At 37.5% G+C, this 18,132-nt stretch overlaps 1 protein-coding gene across 2 annotated transcripts; it reads right to left on the bottom strand.

Moving 5' to 3' along the window:
- Nucleotides 1–135: 135 nt before the first annotated feature.
- nprl3 (NPR3-like, GATOR1 complex subunit) lies at nt 136–17,151 on the bottom strand. Of its 2 annotated transcripts, XM_037793000.1 has the most exons (14): nt 16,670–17,151; nt 13,948–14,017; nt 10,712–10,750; nt 9,821–9,953; nt 7,700–7,774; nt 6,170–6,323; nt 5,922–6,003; nt 5,695–5,832; nt 4,167–4,323; nt 3,546–3,652; nt 3,087–3,216; nt 1,968–2,157; nt 1,680–1,872; nt 136–512 (listed from the first exon to the last, which is right to left on the bottom strand). In XM_037793000.1, exons 1-14 carry the CDS (start codon nt 16,848–16,850, stop codon nt 347–349), a joined length of 1,815 nt encoding a protein of 604 aa, XP_037648928.1. In that variant the 5' UTR covers nt 16,851–17,151; the 3' UTR covers nt 136–346. The 2 variants fall into 2 exon arrangements, with proteins under 2 accessions (XP_037648928.1, XP_037648929.1); XM_037793001.1 differs by lacking the exon at nt 10,712–10,750 and having other exon boundaries at nt 347–512.
- Between the last annotated feature and the right edge of the window lie 981 nt (nt 17,152–18,132).

Raw genomic sequence — 18,132 nt, 5'->3', positions numbered from 1 at the left:
AGGTAGCTGGAGGTCTGGAATGATCATTACTCAGTGTGCCCCTCTGTGGTCAGTGCAGATGATCTAACACATCTGGAGATGATGAAGAGAAGATGAACCCCCGCTACACAAATATTTCCAATAAACACAGGCACCTCTGGTATGTACAAAATAATTTAATATTGTAAACAAATATTTGGCTCATAATGGAACACTTTCTTCATTTTGTAAATCTGCACTCATTAATGCAATCATTGCATCAGTTCATTTAAAACAACACTGTTGAGCAATAGCACTTAGCTGTGAGCACAGCAGGCTATTAACTGCTCTCAAACTGTTGATGGGAGCTGATACCGTCTCTGTGCCACTACTCCATGGGTGACTGAAAGATTGAAATAATTGGATCTTCATGGTTGGTCACCACAAGGACACTGCGGAACTTGTCAAACAGCGTCTTGAGCTGCGAGCGTCTCATGTTCTCGTTGTACATGATCTCTTCCAGGTGGTGATGTCCCCGGAAATAGTGCAGCAGCCTGGGAGCAGAGAAACGGGTTGAGATTCATTGAATCATTAGCTGTGTAAATCAACCGTGAGACAGGACTTGTGCAGCTCTGATGACATTTTCCCTTACTGTGCAGTTGGTATCGCATAACACTCGATACTAAATTGGCTTTCTAGACATTTCCTATTTTAAACATGCACACAAGTAACAGCAAGCAGATGATCTCAACTCTCCAGCCAAAATTTTCCAATTAAATTTCCCAATATTTTGTCAGAATGCAATTAAAATAAGTTTATTTTCCAAACCAATGTACAAATAGCTTTCTTAATTCCTAAGAGACAAAGCATTAACAGTGATTTATAACATCATGAATCCCTGGATCCTCACTAAAACACATCCCATCTGTTAAGGCGCCTTTAGACTGCACAACGACAGTGATTGTGTACGCTTATTGCAAGTCACACTGTTTACGCAATCTGTGTTCAATATCAATGGATTGACGACTGAAGATTCCACGATTGTCGTCTCAGACAGCCCAAAATGGCACAGTGTAAAGGGGCCTTTATCCTCTTCCACTCTTTGAGGGCGGCGCCCTCGGCTGACTTTACTGACTTTCAGAGTCTGTAGCAGACTCATTTTTAGACAATGAAGATACTGGTATTAAATCAAAATCTCCAAATGTCAAATGTTTTTGATACCAAATCACAGCATGGCTTTTTCAGTGGTGTTCCTCAAGGTCTTGGTGTCTTAATGTGATATTTTGGAGGGATTATTGATCACTTTTTTAAAATTTAGCACCAAATCTATGTAATAAATGGTATCATCCCAAAAATTGCTGCAGCAATTTATGAGACAACTCCTCTCCCAATTAATTTATTAATTTTTTGTTTTATTTCTGATTCATGACTAGAACAACTTGACACACAGTGCTGAGCTGCATCTCAAATTAATCTTCAGGTTACCAGCTTTCAGATGATGTACACCACTTCTATGTGACATCTACTGTTGACCTGTTATCACCCCCTAAATATCCCCTGTACCCCCCTAAAAAAGACAAAAATTGGTCTATGAAAAAGAGGGGTGGAGTGGAAAAGGTTAATCTGACTGTCCAAAAGGAGAGAGCACTGGAGAGCTGAGAAACATTTAACGCACTAACAAAAATCTCACAGAATATGCTCGAGGCTTCTGGCTTAATTACCTGGCAAACATCCGCAGATCCTCTGGATTTTGTGCAGCAGGGATGTTAAGAATAACCTGCCTCTCGTGCTCTGACAGGCTGGCAAGCAGCGTCTCTGTCATCCTCTTGTTGAGCGGAGAGTCCCCACCAGGAAGTAGCTCTGCACTGGAGTTGTCCATACTGGGACTGGTGAGGGTCATGTCATCACTGCTGGCTGTACACAGGATGCAGACAGATGATCACAGATGATCTATTACACTGTTATACCTCTAAGAGTTGGGCAGAGGAGAGAGCTGAGTGAGGACTTACTCGGGGAACCGAAGCTGAGAGCGCTAGGGGTGCTGAGACTGCGCCCTCCTACTCGGGCAGCCAGTGGAAGGTCTTCATCCCTCAACCCGGGCTCATCCTCGCTGGGTGGTACCAACAGGCAGACATAAGTGTGCAGCTGGATCAGCAGGCGGCGCTGGAGCATCCACACCACCATCTGGATCAGCTGGGCCTGGTCAGGAGCAGAGCATCACAGCTGAGCACAGGATAAACACTGAAAAAGTGAAGCTGAACACGCTCGTGTCCTCAACCAGGTCAAATGTTTTAAATCAGCCGCACAAGCTCAAAATAGAGCCAAAAGAAAGGGCCCTGGCTCTGATCGTGTTCTCATGAAAAAAGGAGGCTGCAGACGCTGGAGCTGATGTCCCTTTGCCATTTATAATTCATCGCCGACGCTCAAGCAGCAATGCCAAAACAAGATGGGTCGGAGAAGAACACCAGATGGTTCTGCTCTTACAATCCAGTATGTGTATTTACAGGAACAGACCTGTTTGGACTAGGGATTTACCAGGAAACTATAATTGCACTTTATTTTTAATTAAACTTAACTTAACTTTTTTACAGTCATCCATAATATACTGTATGTATTTTATGTTCTCTACATTTTTTTTTTTTTGTTGCGAAAAAAATTTGAAGGACTTGATACTAATTACTCGCTGGCTTAAAGGAGCAGTGTGTAGGATCTCCTGGTATCTAGCGGTGAGGTTGCCAAACGTGTAGAAAAACTGCAGTGGCTGACGCAAAAAAACACGAATGGCCCTTTCTAGAGCCAGTTGTTGTAGCGTAGGTCATCTGGAGCAGAGCCAGTGTGTAGAGTGTGTGTGTGTGTGTGTGTATGTGTGTGTGTGTACGTGGGAAGTGAGTGGTGAAGCAAAAGAGAGAGGGTGGCAGTGACGGGAGCGAGTAACATTATCGACTCCGGCCCAAGCAGGGAAAGTTAACAGTGTTTGGTTTGTCCGTTCTGGGCTACTGTTGAAACACGGCGGTGCAACGTGGCAGACGAAAACGCAACAATGTGTGTGTAGTGTGTGTGTGCGTTCCAGTGTGGAGGGGTAAGGTTGTAAGGTTATTTGTGTATTTGTACTTGTCCAGTAGTCGTACCTCCTGTGCAGGAGCTTCCAGAGGGTTCCTGAACTCGGCCAGAGAGACAGGCAGTGAGAACTTGGCTAACATGGAGGGCAGATCGTGACCAGGAAACTGCTGAGCACACTGCTCAGCCAATGGTGAGTATCTGTCCAGAGAAAGATGGCACATGTTATTCTACAACATCAAAGCTTTTCCTTTAACACAGCTTTTTAAAATTAATTTTTCCACAATGTTGTAAAGGAAAGGCTATTTAAAGTTTTATGTTTAGAGAAGAAAAAAAATACAAGTGCTGCCAATGGCCCAATTGAGTTCATTCATAACACAATCTGAAGTGATTTAACAAGTCTGAATTTAATTACAATAAAGAGTTAGTTGAGACCGATGTGACCTATGAAATGGACGGGTGCTTAGGGTCCATTCGCTCTACAGTAATCAGTATAGCCAAATGGCTTACATCACTTCATGAACACTTACAGGCAGATGTTGGCGTGAGGAGACAGCATGTAGACGTTGTTCTCACACAGCGGGTAGATGATGATCGCTTTGCCCCAATAAACCAAGTGAGCAGTAATTTGAAAGATCTAAGAGGGAGAATTATTTGCAAATAATATAATGATGTGAAATGAGATGAAATAAACAACAAAATGTGGAAGGAAGATATAAGAACTTCTTGTTTTTTTTTCTCTGAATGTACATACATTGTCCACTAGATGGCAGTAAGACATCAACACCTCTCTCGGTAAACAACTTTTACTGGTATATTTTTTAATGGATCTCATACATACAATAACATATTACTCCCATTGTTGCACTTTTTTCTATTTATAATAATTGTAAGTGCTACATACTGTACAGCTAAAAGGATCACTATCTTTGATTCTCCCTATATTACACATGTACTGCTTCTGTGCATTGTATTTAAATGGAAAAGGTTTCAAAATACCATACAATCACCAAACCCGTTATTTGTGAATGAGCTTAATGATTGTAAGCAATGATAAATCTTTTTTTTATTTTAAGATAAATGCCTTTTGAGATCAGAGAATGAGTGATCTGGTGTTGTAAAGTGCAGTGGTGATGCAGACTGTTCTCCACCTGAAGCAGGGCCAGGTCAGCATCCTGTGCGAGCTGCTGCAGGTTTTTCACCGCGGAGCAGGTTTTGATGAGGCGCACCATCGCAGGCGAGCAGTCCAGAGGAAGCTGGCTCAGCAGTGCCTTCTCACTTTCCAGCAGCAGCAGGGCGTGATAGGGTCTGAAGGATCAAACAACATAGGAATCAATGGACCTCCTCTTTAGAGGTCGAGACTGCTCCCCCAATAGAAGCCAGCATGAGGCTAAGAACATCATAAAATACATTACACACCCTGGACATCATCTGTTTAAGCTCCTCCCATCCCTTACTGGACTTTTGCTGCTGCTGCTGATGTTTGCACACATATTAGTTGTATTTTAGCATAATTGTATGATACTCATATTGCTTATATTATACTTATCTTTCTCTGATTCTGCACTTTTTATCGCTGATATTTATTACTAATATTTTAACTAATTTGTGCCTTATTTAGTCCTTGTAAATATGTGTGTAGATTTTTAATACAATACACCATTTGAGGGCAACTGCAGTTTCGTTATGCTTGCATAATGACAATAAAGTTCTTGATTGATTGAAGTGCCAGTCTGTACACAGAACAGTCTGTACATGTATCTATGTAGAGAACAACTGAGAGCACAAACTGACCTTTGCAGCTTCAAAAGACAGAAATAAAGGGAGAGGTAGAAGTTGATCACAACTCTGATGTATGTATGCTGAAGTAGCAATAAGTGGCAGTATGGTCCACAGAAAACTTGACATGGTTTCTTTGGATGCTTTGAATAGTAAGTCAGTACTGAAGCTCATAAAATACACAGCCCTTAATCAGCTGTTGAAGACACAATACTCCTTTGACATAACAAACTGATGAGGGGTTAGACTCTCAGCTTCGAGGATCTAAGATTTCTTGTTAAGCAAGTCGACCTGTGGGTCAACAGTGCAGCAACAACACAGATTTAAAAAAGGATTGTAACAATCCTGTGCTACTTGGTAGTCATGTATAGGCCTATGCAGGCTGGTTGAGCAGGTTAGAGTCGTCACTTTTTATAGGTCGACTCAGGGTATTCTACCTTTCATATTCTGAGCTTACAAATAAAAACTAATTTTGCAGTTTTGCATGACATGCAGCAAAGTCAGATTAACAAATTAACACCATGCTGCTTTAAAGTTCCATTCAGAATTAAGTAGAGTATAAATGAACAATATAGAAATGAGACTATAGGAGACTTCTTCTACCCCGAGGAGATTTTGCATTTGTGGGCAGAAGAAAAGGAAACTATATTAGCAACTAATTGTAAATGTAAAACATCTCTTAAATAGTAAATTAAAATGAAGGCTTTATCTAACACTTGTAATAACACGTCCTACATGTAGGAGGGGGACACTGGGTGGAGTATCTGTGGTCAGTAATGATAGGCCATTTTCAGTTTCACACTGGCAGAGGTGTTGCCAAAAGTGCAAGTTAAAAAGTTTCAACCTACATAGGACAGTGTAGAAATGTTTTATTCTGTCCGTAAAAAAATAAAAACAAACCTTATAGCCTTAAGGCTGCGCTCTAACGACTCAGGGGGGATGTAGTTGCCTCCAATCCTGTGGATCTTGTGTGGTAAACAGAAGCTCACCTCCAGCCAGTTGTTAATATGTAGTCGCACCACGCCAGTTGTACAAAGGCTGCAAAAAGCAAGAATATTAGAGTCAACTTTATGAACAATATACATTCTGCATTGTAAGAAAAAGGGAAATGTATAATTATTACACACCTGTCATAAGCCTCCTTCAGGTCCCTGGCTAGTTTACATTTGGGAAGAATTTGTCTAAATGGGGACTGGGGGCTTCCATCCGCTTAGATCAGGAAAAACAGAGAACAAATCATACTTTCAAATCTATAAAACATCATCACGATGTTAGTATGCTGATCAGCTAAACATTGTGCTATAATAAATGTGTTATATACAATGAATTCTTTGAAATTCTATAGACTGATTGAGACGAGAAGTGTGTATCTCACTCTCAGTCACGGTGGTAATCTCATCCTGGGCGGCCAGCATCAGTTTGGCCTCTCTGGTCAGGTACTGGCATCGCCGCTCCTCATGCTGCAGGGCTATGGCGATGCGGCGTGACAAGTTGTGCATGCAGCTGATGACGGACGGGTCAGCATTCGCCTGTAAAAGGTCAAAGATGAGGAGGAGACAATTTTTAAACTGTGTAATTTTGATAAAAAACATTAATATGTGTACATATATAACTCAGTGATTCCCTATTTCACTGCATTTACAACATCACTGGTTTAATTTGTAGCCCAGTAAACATTCATGTCAAACATTACCAGCATGTTAACGGTTAAACTTTCTAACATCTGTTAGCCTTTAATATTGAATTTTGACTCCTTTATGTTTGGTAAATATCTCAGCATGTAGCTCACTAACAGAGGTAAATGATAAGTAATATAAATATAACACATAATTCAAAATATACTTACACTAAATATCAAAGTAAATGTTTAACACAGAATGCTTATCATTTTTATGTTTTTAAAATATTTAGTGAATGTCAATAGACAGAGTTAACAGTTTATTAGTTTCACCTGTTCAATCATCCCTTATGTAATCAAATATAATAACCCTGTAATAATTCCTATTACTGTAAAGCTTATTGTTCTGTTGTTATTGAGACTTTAAGGGAAAGGTTGTGCCTCATCTCTGTGGTATTTCTGAAGTTTAGGTGTTTTATTGCATTACACTGAGAAGTATTTATGTGTTCTCCTCGGGTATGTAAATGAAGGTGGACAAAATATATAAAATGAATGGTCACTGACCAACAGTGTCTCTTGGTATTGTTGAGTAGATCAGCTGCCATAATGTTCTTGCAAAGTATGTATAAAAACAAAGAACAAAGCTAATCTGTATGAATGAACACGTAGAATCATTTAAAATAATTTACTGGTGTACAATCTATTGAAATTTGGATGGGTAAATATTGTTCAATTAATTGCAAAATACACAAAAATGACCCCTATTATGGATATATAATATAATGATATATATATATATATATATATATATACAAACACTCCCATATTAAATTAAAATAAACCATATGTTATTCTTATGAAAATATCCAGGGTGCAAATACCACAGTTGCTGGGTAGATATCGTTGACAAAACATGACACAGCATTTCTCGCCCCATTTCAGCTGTACTGGGACTTACTGGGTACCATGACTCAGCATGGGCAGGAACAGGCTGTGCCTTGTTGGGCAGCATGATTAAACATAGTGCATTGGCCCCTACCCCCTCTGTGTTCCCATGCGCTCATAGATAGAGTATACCAGAATATTATCACACACACGCACCCCTCACATTCAGATTAACAGAACACAAAATATAGGTGTCCCACCCACTGCCAGCTGACTTAATTAAAACAAAAAATATCAAGTTAATTTGTAATATTAACATTTATACACAACTTATACCAACTGGTGGAGCAAAAAAGCTAAACAATTACAATTTAAAATCTAAATAATAAAGTCTTTTCATACCCTCAGTGCGAACACCACATTAAACAAGATCATCGTTGGCATTTCTCTCTTCGGTGAAGGATCTGTCTTAGAAACCTGCACAGACAGAAACATATTTTTTTTTTTCATAAGATGCATAAAATAAACGTGTTCACAAAAAAATTATAAAATGTAGAGCATGTACAGCATATAGATTTATATATGATATATATCAATACTTAATTTAAAACGCGGTTATATTTACAAAAATAACATAATAAAAGCTGCACCAGTACAATGCTATTCAACTGAGTTCAATCAAGCTTAGTCAAGTGTTGACTGAACTCTGGGGTAAATTGTAAGTCATGTACAGCAGGTGTTGATGTATTGAATTACAGTTGAATGTAAGTTGTTCCTGTTATTTCCACAGAAGCACCCCGTAATAGAATATGTTATTGGATTGCAATGTTTTTACATGTTCTTGTCATTGTCTATATTCGTTTTAAACACCTTCATCTGGGCATCTCGGGCAGTGAATCATCAGACTAACAAACTGTCAGCAGGGGGCACTGCTGAAGTTTAGACTAACCTGCCAAAGTTCAAAGCTTACATACATTTAGAGGGTCATGATGAAATGAGTAATAGCCTCATCAAAGCCAGATAGCAAGACACATTAATATTACAATAATAATGTTAATAAAATTCATTAAGGTACCTTTTAATTGGTATTATCAGAGGTGTCGAATACAGTTTATAATAACAGCTACTGCAAAATGCACATCACAAATGGTCTTACCTACTAAGTAAAGCTTTTTAACATAGTGATTCTCCAGACAACACACTTGTTTTGTTGTGCTCTTAAACTGTGCATCTACAATCAATTTCTCTTCCATGTGAGAGGAAGAGACAAAACATGCAGATTTCCTTAACACTCTTGAGACCCGCGGGTTCGCCAGCGATCCCAGCCTACATTACTGTCTTTAAGAGGCTGCAGCGGGCTAGATATTGGTATACCATGTCATTCTAGCTTGTCGGGAAGGAGGCTACATAACGCACCAAAGTTAGACTAAATTTTGGCAGGGAAACTGGCATGGCCATATTCACAGGGGTCCCTTGACCTCTGACCTCAAGATATGTGAATGAAAATGGGTTCTTTGGGTACCCACGAGTCTCCCCTTTAACAGACATGCCCACTTTATGCTTATGCCATGCTGTTTTGGGGCAAAAACCATGCCGTTTTTAGGACGAGGTATAATGTGTTATTTCCGCATATTCTAAAAATGATGTGTTTGAGTATTTCTGCATGCTGGGGTCCCTAAACAGTCTTAGAATTGCATAAATTGGGTATGACTGTAAAGCTGAGACTCTTGTGGATTCAATGAGCCCAACTGTATTCATGGGTGATGATGTTAATCCCTCATAGCCATTTCATTGTAATGAGACCATTTTTTCCATTTTGACCTCACAGTATAAAATGACCTGTGGTGATCTCTAGGATAATCACAGCCTCATGAAACTTTACAGCCACAAACTATAGACCTAGGGCATTCAGAGGATGGATGGCTTTCCTAGCTAGATTGACAATAGGGGGGTTTCTGAGCAGTTCCCAGAACAGAAGTGCTCGCCATCCAATCACCAAAAAAATGCAATTCTTGCAGAAATCTCCAAATGTCAAAAGTTTTTTATACCAAATCACATCGTGGCTTTTTCTATGGTGTTCCTCAAGGTCTTGGTGTCTTAATGTGGGATTTTTGATCATTTTTCTGATGTGGACATTTTTTTTTTTAATTTAGCACCAAATATGTGTAACAAATGGTATCAACCCAAAAATTGCTTCAACAACTTATGAGACATAAGTGAGCATGGGAATGGCCATCATATACTTCTATCATAATGTTCTGAACCCTTATACACTTTCACAATTTATTTATTTTAATTAATTAATGAAGTATATTTGATTTCTGATTTATGAATAGAACAACTTGACACACGGTGCCGAGCTGCATCTCAAATTAATCTTCAGGTTCCCAGCTTCCAGATGATGTACACCTCTTCCAGCTATCTCGCCAGAGAAAAAATTGCAGATCTTGTTTACACTTGAACTTGAAATTCAATTAAGAACGATTTCACATGTTTTTTAGTGAGACCCATTTTGCTCCTTACCTGAATGATGGGAGGATGCTGAAGGAGAGTAGGGTGACCCACAAATCGAACATTGTCTATCTTCAGTTCAAACTTCTTTCCACAGATATCAGATTTGGTGGCCAGGATGGTGGCGAGGATGATGTCAGAGTACCTTAAAGGAGATAAAACAGCCTCAATAAGAGAAGTGTGCAGGTTGAGAGGTAAGAGCACAGAAACAGTTGGGACAAGTAAGACAGTTTAAATTAGCTCTGTTTGTTTACATGTTTCACATTCCTGTCTATAAAAAGGGGTTGCATTAATTAGATGCATCTGCCTGTAATGTAATTCAACAATGACTGTATAAATAACAAAAGCTTGTGTGGCTACTGGAGAGGAGAAAAGAGGAGGAGGCCTCCTTGCAGAAACAGTGAAGTCGCTGTATGAATGAAGAATGTGAAAGACACATGCTGGTTTGACTTAAGTAACTCATGCTGCAATCAAAGGGATAAAAATCAAGGCGTTAACTTCCAGAAATAAATTAAACACACTATAGACTTACCTCACCAACACAATTTGAAATAATGTGTAGTAGTTGCTTTATTGTAGTTTGCATTTGATTTATGTTTTATTTTGTAATGCTGAGTCTACATACTAGAGGTAATATAATTAATGTGAATTAAAACTTTAATTATTGTTTTAAACTGTTGGATTTTTTTTTTCTTTTTCAAAAAGGCATACAAGTACAGAGGAAAGCAAAATTGAATTAACCAAAGCACTGATTCACTGGATCTGTTACTCATCATTTACAAAGGTTTTATTGAGATTAGGGTTGGGGATCCATATAGGACACAAAATAGGAAAGAAGGGGATAAAAAAAAGACAGGGGTGATCTAAGCGAAGGAAAGGTGGTTTAGAATGATTTGGTCTTACCCTGCTACCAACTGTTCGTCAGTTAGTGGAGATTGTTCTCTGAAATGGGAATTGGGCCATAAAAAGAAGAAAAAAGCAAACAAAAGGGAGAATGCAACACACAGTTGGGCTGAATGCATAAAATGGACATCAAAACAACCCAAACAAACATGTGATACTGTGATGTGAAAATGCTGGTCTGCATGTTGATTCAAGCAAATTGAACCTGACAGCCTTTAATGAATAATGTCAGTTAATATAGATGTCATCTTAAAAGCCGGCTTAAAAGTGTCATAAAGGCAACTCAAAAGATACAGTGAAACTAGTTTATGCAGTCATAACTAGGGGTGGGGAAAAAAAAATCGACACGGCATAGTATCGCAATGTTTGGCGTGGCGATATTGTATCGATACACGGACGTCAAGTAGTGATCTTTTATTATATAAACTATTAACTTCTTAACGACCCGGACACTATTCTGCCTTTCAGAGGATGTAGCTCAGTCTTACAGCTAGAGTGAAGATACTGGTATCATATGAAACTAGAAAAACGTCAGGAATCCATTGGTACCAATGATGAAGAACAGTGAAGAATGTTCAAAAGCTGCACTAAATTTTGGCGAGGAAAAACTGGCATGGCCATTTTCAAAGAGGTCCCCTTGACCTCTGACCTCAAGATATGTGAATGAAAACTCTGAGATGAACAGAGTGAACACTGTATCTTATTAGATAAAACAGATGTTGACAAACTGCATAATTTGCAGCTGAAAAAAAGGTAATATATCGCAATATATCTTATCGCAATACTCGGCATATCGCAAAATGTAATAAGATTGTATCGTGACTTAAGTTTCGTGATAATATGGTATCGTAGGACCTCTGGTGATTCTCACCCCTATACATAACCAGCCGTTTAAATACTGAAAACCACTTTATACTGGTCTTTAGTGATTAATGGGGACAACATTTTTTGAAAGTGGTCCAGTATTGAGGGAAAGTGCTGCAGGAGACAGCAGCTAAACGGGCTGTGATGTAATCGCTCAGGACAATTCCTCACTGTCAATGTACATCCACTAAAAGTGTTTGTTTTTGCCACTGACAGGCTCAGATTGTTATTATAAGTGTCTGACAACATTATGGAAAGGACTCTACGGAGAAATAAAACAGTTTTTTCTTTACCTTTTGCTTGATCCGGTCAGTTATTGTGTCATGTAACTTGTTGCTGGACGACAACGGTGGAAACATGAGTGAGAGTTGGAGAGAGGAGTGCTGATGTTGTCAGAGTTTGTTGTGTTGGGAGTACAGAAAGCGTAGCTTAGTGTTATCTAAAAGATTTTCCAATGTCTTGGCGGAATATTTTGTCACATCTCAACAATGTGGATGCGACGCAAGATTTCAGAACAAGACTTCTCTCAGTGAACACACAGACCGGATCAAGCGAAAGTGGGGTCCTTTCCATAATGTTGTCAGACACTTTTAATAGACGTAAATTGACAGTGCGGAATTGCCCTGAGCGATTACATTACAGCCTGTGAGCAGCTGCTTTCTACAGCGCTCTTCCTCAATACTGGACTAATTTTTTAAAATGTTGTCCCCATTAGTCACTGAGACACAAAAAATATGGAAAAATATAGTCCAGGTTGAAAAATACTGAAGTTATCCTTTAACTCTGGCTTGTCAACTGGAATTGATTTTACTGTTGAATAATTTGTATAAGGCTCTGTTGTGCTAATTTCAGTTCTATATCTATATCTTTATTTTTATATATATATATATATATATAGAGAGAGAGAGAGAGAGAGAGAGATAGATATCTATATATATATATATATATATAATCTCTCTAAAAGGTAATTTAAGCTCTTATATTTTTAAAAAGCTGTAAAACTGGAGAACACTTAAAGCCTGTTTGTAGTTGCATCAGTAGGTAAAAACTAAGCCAAAAAAAAGGAAGAGTTGTGCCAGTTTTATCTCATTATGCCCGGTGAGCTGTATTGATAAAAAAGACTTTAAATTATCTGCTTCTTACAGCCTTGTGACCAATGTAATTTCAGCCAACCAACGACTGACCAGCATTACCATGTGTAAAGTGGAAGCATGATGAAAACTAAATGCTGTTGGAAACAGATAGGAAAAGTTCTGTGTGGTATTTTATTTTATTTTCCAGAAACAGACATCAACATCTTTGAGTGTTGAAACAGGGGGGAGTTCAAATTCTGCCTCAGTCACTGCGCTCGATGAATAGCTCAGAGGGTTTATTCCACTTTATCTGCATTTGTATTTCTTTTTTATCTGTAACTCATGCAACTGGTGGTCAACAAGTTGCAGAAAATACTTTTTTTGTGTCTATTTGTGTCTATATTATGGAGTTTTCACATGCTGCATGTTTGTACTAATTTCAGTAATTATATTGATTCTCATTTGGTTCAGCACCAGCACAGTTTGAACCATTTAAACCACATACACCTTGGTTTAATATACTTTAAAGACAAAAGACATTTTCACATGTGGTGTAGTGATTGTGGACTGAACATTAGCGAAACTCAACTATTGTCACATCTGCTGCTCCCTTGTACAGCAGTTTCACTCTTTCTTCTTTTACTCAGTGGATAAAAAGTCCGCCCCTCTTCTTTTATTTCATAACTTTTGTAAAACCATGAAATGATGCAGCACTGCCATCATCCTATTTTTATATTTATGACCAATTCCAGTTTGTAATCTTAACATTTTCTATGATTGACAGCACATTCATGTTTAGCTTGATAAAATCCGACGTGGTTTATCAAGGCATTATATTAACGTGTTCATTCATCTTAAGTGGAGTTTTAGGCTTGTTTTTATTACCAATTCAGATAAGCAAGCTTATTCAAACAGCATGTGACAAATTTCTCGGGGCATTTAGATCCATTTTGAAGTACCACCCGTACAGCATTTTATAAAATTAAAAAAGTTAAATATTTAATTTTCTCTCTGTGAAGTACTTTGTTTTGATAAGTGCCCTATAAATAAAGTTTATCATTATTATTATTATAATTATAATTATAGCTCAACCACATGAGTTAAATGAATCATGGGCTAGCTTCTCAATTCCTCTTGAAAAATACAATTAGGTTTTTGGAAAAAATAAAATAAGATCCAGTGCAATAGGGAGGAAAATCCTTATGAGAGTAAGTGGCTCATGTGGATCTTGACCTACAGTCAATGTCCCTATAATGAATTTATAAACCCAGTAATATTAAATGAAGAACAATAAAATACCTTGAATCACCATCCTGATCTTCAAGACCATCACCGGTTGTGTTCAGAGCATATGGACTTCGTTGTTTTGCTTGTGGACAGAAATAATAGTATTGGTCAGTTCACATGATTATTGATGTCAATTAGAAACAAAAACACATTGGTAGAGATTTAGCTCCCTGAAAAGACCACAAAAAACAAGATGTTCAAATAACAATCTTGATGTCAAACATGTGTCAGAAAGGTGTTGCGTAAACTCAGTGATCTTTTACTGTATGAAGCCATAGTTTGTTGTTGTTGTTGATGGTCTTTCTCTCTGTTGGTAAGAGTCTATTTGTGACCATTGTTGATCTTTGCCAAAGCAGTTTTCCAGTGTTTGGCTTCTTTTTACCTATTTTTGCCATATTAGGCATACCTCCAAGTTGCCCTATGTTGCCAAAAAAACTAACATATAAACTCTGGAAAAAAAGTTTATTATTTCTCTGTTGTTACAGTGCTAATGGTCATTGTATTTCACATGGTTGGAAAGCCTGTTTATTTACCTTCACAATGATGTCCAACTTGTAAGGATCGTGCATTTCTGGGATGAGCAGCACAGCTGATTATGTGGGTAGCGCCCAAGTAAATTTGCCAAAATGCTCTGCCAATGGTAACGAAAAGTCAGATATATTGCTAGTTTTTATTCAGCTAATTCAGATAACTTAATTATTTTACATACTACATTTATTTATTGACGGACTGTACACACTATGTTCACCCATTCACTCTGTATGTTTTATATCTCTATTTATTGTTTTTATCATTTTTGTATACCTTTACCTCTCCTGTGTTTCACTCTGTTTGCTGATGTTGCTGCTTTGACACCTGAATTTCCATCCGGGGATTAATAAAGGTTCATCTCATCTTATCTTATAACTCTGTTTATCAGGTGTTAGGACAAAATAACAAGCACACAAAAAAGGACACTACATTTGAAGTAACTAGCTATATCACAGTTTACAATGAACTCAAACAACCACAAGGACATTATGCAAAACAACAGGAAAACTGTTTTTCAGAAAGGGGAACAGTGGACACAAGTGGGCCTCATCAACACATCACATACTGAAAGGAACCGAAACTGTGGCCTTTCAGATTATTACAGTCACAATCTGATTATAAACTTTATAGAGGTTAACATGTATGGCTGGGCTGTTATATAATATTGGGGAACTTCGCCCTGCCTCTGTAAATGTGTAACTATATCAACATGACACCTTGAAGGAACTGAGTTTATTCCCCGAATAAAAAGTAGTTAAAGGTCCCATATCATGCTCATTTTTAGATTCATACTTGTATTTTGTGTTTCTACTAGAACATGTTTACATGCTGTAATGTTCAAAAAAAACCTTTATTTCCCTCATACTGTCGGCCTGAATATGCCTGTATTTACGCTCTGTCTTAAACGCTCCGTTTTAGCGTATTTCGACGGAATTGCAACAGAATTGCGTTGCTGGGCAACAGCTTGGGTCTATGTGTACTTCCTGTCAGCTGATGACATTCACATACACACTGCAACCAGGAAATAAACTGTTTAAATCTGTGTCAAGGGTCTAAATATTGTATATTCGTGACATCACAAATGGACAGAAATCCTGACAGCTTGTTTCAAATGCAGAGTTTCTGAATACGGGCTGTGTGTATTTCCCTGTGGAATGAGTGTTTCGATACTTTCACAGTATTTATATAGGACTTAAGCCTGCTTTATAATAAAAAAACATGAAAATCTCACTTTTTTATATTATGGGACTTTTAAAGTTATCTTTTAGGGAGATGAGCTGTGATTCTCTGGAGAATGCTAATTTAGCTAGCTTAAAAGATGATGCTCGTATCGTAAATTTGTGAGCCTGGTTTGATAGCTCAGGGCTTATGCCATTCTCTATCAATGCACGGCCAGTTTAGGAGTTTTTTTAATATATATACAGTATATATATATATAAGTATATATATATATACTGTATATACATATACATATATATACTTATATATACATATATATATATACAGTATATATATATGTATATATACATACATACATACATATGTATGTATATATACTTATATATACATATAGTATATATATATATGTATATGTATATATATATATATACATATACATACATATATACGTATATACATATATATATATACATACATATACATATATACATATATATATATATATATATACATATACATATATATATACATACATATATATATATACATACATATATATATACATACATACATACATATATATATATATATATATACATACATACATATATATATATATACAGTATATATATATAAAAAATCAAAAAAAGGAAAAATACATATATTTTTCCTTTTTTTATTTTTTATTTTTCTTCCTTTTCCTCATAACAAAATAAAATAAAATAAAATATGGATAAAACAAAAATGGAGAGAAAAATAAATTAAAGAAAGGGAAAAAAAAGAAAAATAAATAAATAAATAAAAGAAAGAAAGAAAACTTTAAAAAAGCCAACATAACTGGGCAAGATCAATATCATGTGACTGTGTACAGTGTGTGCTGCTTGAGAGGGGGCTGTCAGTCAGATTAAAAAGAATAACATAAAATAAAGTAAAATAAATATAAACAGGCAGATAGAAGTAAAAGAATGATGGATAAAAGGATGGTGTTTAATAGATAAACACATGATGCTACTACACAGCCTACCTGTCAGAGATGAGGGACATTCAGCCACTCTCTGGAAAGGATATCTGAAGAGCAGCTTGTTGCCTCGGCTGCCAGAGCTCACCAGGATGACGCTGATAGGGCTGGTTTGGTCTCCAGTCTTGTACACGCTGTTGTGTGACTGACTGTACATGGAGGTCCGGTCATCTGAGTTCAACATCATGTTAGCATTCTAGCTGGTAGTTAGCCAGTCGCTAAGACAACAATAACGTCGGTTGCGATGGATACCAACGGCCAGAGAGTGACCGTTAGCTCGTCACAGGGGTATTAATGAATGATACACATAAACACAGACCCGGATTAAACCACAGTATGACTGGAATTAACGTAGAGGCTGTGAAGTCCTCTCTACTGCACATCCATACAGAAACACTGCTGCTGCGATTGTTTTGTGTCACCTTGAAAAATGTCCGGCTGGTTGTTTGGTGTCACCTTGAAAAATGTCCGGCAGGAAACAGCGGATACGTGCTATAGGATCCCCCCCTGGTTCAACAATGGTTCCACCCATCCACTCATTCATCTTAGATAGATGGATAGATGGATAGATGGATAGATGGATAGATGGATGTATGGATGGATGGATGGATGGATGGATGGATAGATAGATAGATAGATAGATAGATAGATAGATAGATAGATAGATAGATAGATAGATAAATAGATGGATAGATGGATAGATGGATAGATGGATAGATGGATGGATTGATGGATGGATGGATGGATGGATGGATGGATAGATAGATAGATAGATAGATAGATAGATAGATAGATAAATAGATGGATAGATGGATAGATGGATGGATGGATGGATGGATGGATGGATAGATAGATAGATAGATAGATAAATAGATGGATAGATGGATGGATGGATGGATGGATGGATAGATAGATAGATAGATAGATAAATAGATGGATAGATGGATAGATGGATGGATGGATGGATGGATGGATGATAGATAGATAGATAGATAGATAGATAAATAGATGGATAGATGGATAGATGGATGGATGGATGGATGGATGGATGGATGGATGGATGGATGGATGGATGGATAGATGGATAGATGGATAGATGGATGGATGGATGGATGGATGGATGGATGGATGGATGGATGGGTGGATGGATGGATGGATAGATAGATAGATAGATAGATAAATAGATGGATAGATGGATAGATGGATGGATGGATGGATGGATGGATAGATAGATAGATAGATAGATAGATAGATAGATAGATAGATAGATAGTAATTTTATTGATCCAGAGGGAAATTCAAGTTTCCAGCATCACAGTTCCATAGTGCAAAAACATGTTAGTAAAAAGGCAGTAAAAAAGTTAGTAGGATTTCTGCCCATTCGTGATGTCACGAATATACAATATTTAGACCCTTGACACGGTTTTAAACGTAAACATTCTAAATGTGTCCCAGTTTATTTCCTGGTTG

Source organism: Sebastes umbrosus, chromosome 14, assembly GCF_015220745.1.
Source record: "Sebastes umbrosus isolate fSebUmb1 chromosome 14, fSebUmb1.pri, whole genome shotgun sequence".
In the NCBI taxonomy this organism is placed as follows: domain Eukaryota; kingdom Metazoa; phylum Chordata; class Actinopteri; order Perciformes; family Sebastidae; genus Sebastes; species Sebastes umbrosus.
The sequence above is the reverse complement of the archived record's forward strand: the minus strand, read 5'-3'. Positions and strand labels throughout refer to the sequence as shown.

Coding starts and splice junctions, on each gene's coding strand:
- nprl3 (XM_037793000.1), bottom strand. CDS start 16,850: ATGATGTTGAACTCAGATGACCGGACCTCCATGTACAGTCAGTCACAC. Junction 2,158..3,086: donor TGGAAGCTCCTGCACAGGAG/GTACGACTACTG, acceptor GCTCCTGACCAG/GCCCAGCTGATCCAGATGGT. Junction 1,873..1,967: donor TCTCAGCTTCGGTTCCCCGA/GTAAGTCCTCAC, acceptor TCCTGTGTACAG/CCAGCAGTGATGACATGACC.